The sequence below is a fragment of the Monopterus albus genome, unplaced genomic scaffold (assembly GCF_001952655.1).
Source record: "Monopterus albus unplaced genomic scaffold, M_albus_1.0 scaffold284.1, whole genome shotgun sequence".
Classification (NCBI taxonomy): Eukaryota; Metazoa; Chordata; class Actinopteri; order Synbranchiformes; family Synbranchidae; genus Monopterus; species Monopterus albus.
The window spans coordinates 420,381-426,567 of NW_018128164.1; the positions used below are offsets into that span (position 1 = coordinate 420,381).

The following is a 6,187-nucleotide window of genomic DNA, read 5'->3' on the forward strand; positions in this document are numbered from 1 at the left end:
GAGCTGCTTTGAAAGCTTAGCATGCCTGTTAGGAAATGTCTTCTCAGTTAGATAGTAAAGTTTAGCTTCTCATATTAGTCCTGATTAGTATGCATGCATAATGTATAACCCAAGATATAAAAATTGTTAATATATTAAAGAAAAATCGGCGACTGACTGTGGGTGCCTAATTGAAAGACAGGTTGCGCTAAATACACAATTTTTGCTCTGCAGCATTTACAGGTTTAGACACATTATTGTCATATTATTATAAGAACATATCTCTTCAGTAAAATACCAAAGTCTCCCAAGTAAATACAACTACATTAGACTCGTCATATCATATCACAGAATGACATAAAATGCACGGAGGAAGGATTTGCTGTACAGTATTTGGACAGATTCTGCTGTTTCAGCACCGCGGACAGCCGCGGTTACCTTGTCAACAGACAACATTAGGTCACGTGATGTTACAGTGGCGCTTATGTTTCATCCTTCAAAGTTACCAGTCACTATAGACCTGAGGACTACGGTAAGTGTAGGGTGTAAATAATAAAGTCCGGAGCTTTCCTTCGAGCTTTACGCAGCGCAAACTGTCCGGATTGTTTTGCGCTTGAGGTGGAGTTTTCTGCCGCATCACTAGTTGTTGTCGCTACAACGCGCCGCGCTGAGGCTGCTGTGCTCCTGAAAAGAGCAAGCTGTCAGGAGCAGGAAGCAGCTGAATAACAGCGGAAGCGAGAGCGTTTTTCATTTTGGGACGGTTTCATTCCTACTTTGAGAACAGAGGTGTCGAGGAACATGCCTTCAACGCGCAGGTGGAAGATCTGCTAATTTAAGTTCTTCGCTGCTGCAACTTTGCAGTCCTGCCTTGTGCAAAGTCGGGTGAGATTTTGTTTGTTTGTTTGTTTGCTTCAGCTGAGATTCACAGAGGAAGCTTTTAAATCTTGAGAAATGTCTCGCAAGAAGGCTGCAAAAGGCAAAGCAGCAACCAGCGGCCTGTCTACAGGCAGCCCCTCCGGGAAAGGGGCCGGAAAAGCCGCGAAGAACAGCCCGGGCATTGTTCAGATGAACGGTGTGGTCCATCCCAGTCGACCCTCCATCAGCAATAGCAGCGAGTTTTATGACATCGCTTTCAAGGTAAGCTGTCTGTTGTTGGTGTTTGGTTAATGCCCCATAACGAACTCCAACTCCTTAAAGTAGGCTATATTTGATCATTTTACATGGAAGGTTATGTGCAACCGCGCCATAGAGGTCACTTTAATCAGTTATGCAAATCATATGGACCATTATTGGTGCGTTTCCCTGCAGAAAATCAGAAAAAGCACAGCCTAGTTTGTGGTTCACTTTATTTGCAAGCGTTGTTTTCCTGATTAACTTCCGCTGCTTTAGGTTTTACAATTAGATTAGTTCATTAAACAGCAGCAAACTAACATCAGCTGTGTCAATAGATCGATGGCTGGAAAGGCGCACGCCGCCCAGCAGCCAGCAAACAAATCACTGGTTCGCGCAGTGCAACTGGTTGAATGTCTGTTTGTCTCAGCTGCACAGGGGACCGAGTTTAGGCGAGCAATAGTTGGCGTGTTTTACCTAAGTACAACGTGAACACTTGTGTCAGCAGAGAAGTGTCACTTCGCCAGAACACAAACACAGACTCACACCCACAGATTCAAAGTGTGTGCTCCCAACAAAGCTTCAGGGAACGTGTGCCACCTACACTGTGTTTTTGAAGCAGCTGCTTGATGTGAGTGCAGTGATGGCTTTGTGTTGCTCTTTTTTTGCAGAACTGTTTATTTGTTAAATGCGTCCAATCAATCAATAAACTGACGATGGCAGTTGTTCACTTTCTACTAGTGATCTAGTGTTCTACACTGACCTATATTTTGTCAATGTACCTACTGTTTTTTTTTCTTTTAAATACACAATTTAACAAATGTCATACAGTTTGGGGCAGGATTCCAATAATATTCCCTTTACTGGTGCTGTTTATTTTAATTATTATGATACTAGATCACAGTCCAAACCAAATTTCCCCACTGGGACAAGTCAGATATATCCTATCGCATCAAAATCCCACCTTTCAGGGCGTTCAGCTTTTCAGAATTTGACCTGTACTGTATCTCTTTCTGTAATGCAGAAATGAGCTATATTTCATACTGTGTTTCCTCTGTACTATCATTATTCTTCATTGAGGAACCTGGTTGCGATTCATTTAGAAAATCAAAGGGTAGGAGAAAAAGGAGTTTCTCCTACTGAAAACATTTAGCTCATGCAGAGTTGTTAAAGGAGGAAGGCAAAGGAGCAACAGAGGGTGACATTCAGACATATTACTCTTTGCTCCATTTTGTATTTGTTCTGTGACTCTTGATGTACACCGCTTCATTCTTCATCTTCAGTCTTTCATCTCCTCTCTGCACCCAAGAGGCACTTTTGATTTCCATGGTCTGGGGCCCAGAGTCCCTCAGCTAACCTGATAACGCTAATCACATCAAACCTTTAACTTCATCACAGCTCAGAATATAAAGAGAAATGCGCTTGTCACGCACACGCATGCATGTGCAAAACGCAGATCTATACACTCACAGACGGGCTCCAAATACATCCACAGGCGGCCATAATGAGCAATCGTACACTCATTCACATATACTGGCCTAGCACCAAAATACCAGGACTGATTTAGCTGAGTGATTCAAATGTTCTGAGGACAATCAGACATGGATTTAAAAGCAAACACAGGAGCAGCAGCTCCCTCTGGTTCATGCTCCTACAGGTGTACTAAAATCCTTTGCTAGCCATGTTAGTTTGAAATCTTTGGTGCTTCTTAGTTCAGTGTTCCTTGGTGATTTTCTTTTCCCTTATGGTTTCCTGAACAGGTGATGCTGGTTGGAGACTCTGGAGTAGGGAAAACATGTCTGCTGGTGCGTTTTAAAGATGGAGCTTTCCTGGCTGGCAGCTTCATCTCTACTGTGGGCATTGACTTTCGGGTGAGTTTAAATCAATAGAACCAAAAACAAACACACCCAAACAGACAAATCCCCCACTTACATGCACAAGCAAACACACTTTCAGCTTTAGTACCTTTTGTAAAATTGAGCTATAAGTACTAAAAGCACTTTTTTAAGCTATTCTGTGCCTTTATATGCCCTAGAGCTATGGGCATTTCGAAATCTCACCAGATAGGATATTGATTTCTTAAATTAGTTTGACATGCTTTAGTTTTTTTTTCCTTGCTCTGGATGATAACAGTATCTTTCATGTGCCAGTTTCATGGTCCCATCTGGGCAACCAGGAAAGAATGTGTCCATCTTGTCTAATAATCACCCTGAGGTGGGTCTGTCTGTCTGTCCACAAGACAGAGACAGGCAACCACTCAGAGCAACTCAAAGAGACGGTAACCTCACTCCGGCTGTACGCTGTGTCATGGGCTCATCAGTTTACATTAATTTCAGTCCCCTGCACTGACTGGCACATACACTGTTGCAGTAAATGGCTTTATCTGTCTTGTTTGTACATTATAGTATGGTCTAATACAGGAGCCCTGCAAAAACCCCAGCTTTTGAAAAGTTTATTATGCTCAGTTTTTGTCAAATGTCTGGGAGGTGTTAAGAGCACTTCATTCATTTCCTATAAATAAATAAAGTACTCTCATATTCTCCAATAACACTGTCAAACTGACGATAGTCGGTGGGAAACAAACAAACAGATATTGTCTTTTTTTAAAATATCTTCTTCCTTGTCAAAACCTGGTGTCTGCAGTACCCACAATCCAGTGTGGTCACTGACAGTTCAGTCATGTGTTATGCTAGTTGTGGCTAATGTAGCTAACCTCGAGCTGTTGGCAACAAGCAGTAGATGATTGTATGGAGTCGACCACATGTGATAATCTTTTGTCTAGTACAGCATGTGCATGGTTAAATGAATGCATTTTCTAGTGTTATTCATTGCATTGTAAATATTACATTATTGTGCACAGCTGTTTCCATTGGGGAGGGGAATGTGAGGTGTAAAATCAACAAAGCTGCCCCTTTAGTGAGCTCTGTGGTCATTTTTGATTTCCTTAGCTTGCAGTTTTGTTTTGTTTTTTTTTCCAGTAGTTGATTTTGATGGGTGTACGCAGTCTCTGGTAAACGTAGTGACGCTTCATGATGAGCAGTGCGCTGATCTAGTCAGTCATTAATGCAATTTTACTGCTTACCCTCACTCAGCACTTTTCATTAGTGCTTGGCTGTTACTGACTTCTTCCTCCACTGGTTTTTCTGAGCTTGGTGGAAACAATGCATACGAGTTTATCTTGATTTGTTTCTCCCTTTATCATAATAAATTAACTTATCCTAAAATTGTTTTACAGTCCCAAAGCTAACTCTATTACATAAAGTATAAATGCAGCAACAGATCCTTTATACTCCTGGGAGGCATACTCACATGGGCTGCCACTGCGCCTGTGTTTGCAGTATGCAATCATTGTATAGCCCTGTGAGTGGGGTGGATGAGGCTGTGGGTGGATGAGCACTTGATTTATTTACTTATGTAACACCTCTTAGAACAGTGTGCCTGTGGCCCCGATGTACATTTAGGCCCATCTAAGCAAAGCAGAGCCCTTCATCACTTTATCTGTGCACACTGCATTTAGTACCAGTGGAGAAGAAAAAGTATAAAGCTTGTAAAGTTTAGCACAGATTTGGCTCTTTTGTCATATTGATTTAGGATTTAATTACAGTATGGCACAGAGCTATGTTAGAGGAATAATGTCATGATCATCCTCAAGGCTCCCATTCTCTACCATAGTTTCTTTTTAAATGGTTCACTTTTTGGTGCATGTGATTCAGATCTCCTTGAACTCAAGAGTCACATTGTAAGTCATGAATGATGTGACATTTTAATGCAAGTTAGTTAATTATAACTTGCATTAAAGGCATATTTTCATAAGCCTTTAACATTTATTAATTACAATTTGCATGAAAGTCAAGTTTAAATGCACAGACTGACACAAACCATGAGCGCAATCGCACGTACTGTATGTGTTTGTTTTGGAAGTTGAGAGACTGAACTGTGTTGAGTAGGAAACATGAAGGCCCGTGGTGTTTGTCTACACATGGAGGATACGCAGAGATGGAGAATGATTTGTTATTTTTAGGAAGCACAGTTCTGATCCCTTTTTAGTTGGTGGGAAAGAGAGGCAGTTTGATACAAATGGGGATTTGATCCAGTTCCCACTTCAAAGCTGAAGCCATTTGCTGTTTTTTCATTGCCCTCTTGTTTATTGTATTCTCATCTCATTTAAGCCTCAGCATGTTCTCAGGATTACAGAGCTGCACTGGTGCCTTGATAGGCTTAAAATATGGGGAGTCAGAATAAAAAAATATAACGCTACACAGATTACATTCCATATAATGTGATTATAAAAGGTGATAAATTCATAGAATGGGCTTAAAAACAAGGGCATACCTTAACAACTCATTAATTCCATGTAAATCTTACTTTATTCAAATCTGCATTCCAAGTCAAATAATTCCTGCTAAACACTAACAGGTACAGAGCTGATTCTGTACGATCATTTATGGCTATGGCATATCGACCAAAACAGATTAACTGATTTCACCTTTATAATTTCTTAGTGTATCACACAATGAGACGCTGCTTCCAGTAAATTTAATGTGTAGCTTCATTATAATGTTGTGTACTTCTCTGGCTCATTTATTCACAAGAATTCACAGAAATTCTGTTGCATATTTAAAAAAAAGTTATATTAAGATTCATTTTAATAACAGTAAACCTTTTTAATTTTGTTAGATACCCTTTCTGTAAAAAACAAACAAACAAACAAACAAAACAAAACAATTAAGTTTTATAAGACTCAGATTTTTGCTCATTTTAGGTAAGGCTTTAGCAAATCAGAAAACAGTGCATTTTCAAAATATGATGCAACATGTCCAGGCTATGTGTTGCCATAGTAATGCAGGTGCTAACCAGTGGGCAGGTGACTGGCATTGACTAGAGGGCAGAGCCTGTCTTTTTTACTTGATTGTGCAGCCCACAGAGGTCTTGCAGGAGTCAGTGCTTGTGATCCATCCATCCATCCATCCATTTTCCTCCACTTATCCGGGACCGGGTTGCGGGGGCAGCGGTCTAAGCAAAGATACCCAGACTTCCCTCTCTCCAGACACTTCCTCCAGCTCCTCCGGGGGAATGCTGAGGCGTTCCCAGGCCAGCC

General features: G+C 41.0%; 1 protein-coding gene across 2 annotated transcripts in view; it reads left to right on the forward strand.

The window, feature by feature from the left end:
* Positions 1-448: 448 nt before the first annotated feature.
* Positions 449-6,187, forward strand: part of LOC109973216 (ras-related protein Rab-26) — a 43,130-nt gene continuing 37,391 nt past the window's right edge. Inside the window, exons 1-3 of one of the 2 annotated variants that reach the window (XM_020622631.1) lie at positions 449-794; positions 895-1,116; positions 2,850-2,960. In XM_020622631.1, coding sequence (XP_020478287.1) covers positions 931-1,116; positions 2,850-2,960 — 297 coding nt within the window. In that variant the 5' untranslated portion in view covers positions 449-794; positions 895-930. Of the gene's footprint in view, positions 1,117-2,849; positions 2,961-6,187 lie in introns of both variants that reach the window. The other variant, XM_020622630.1, reaches the window with a different exon arrangement.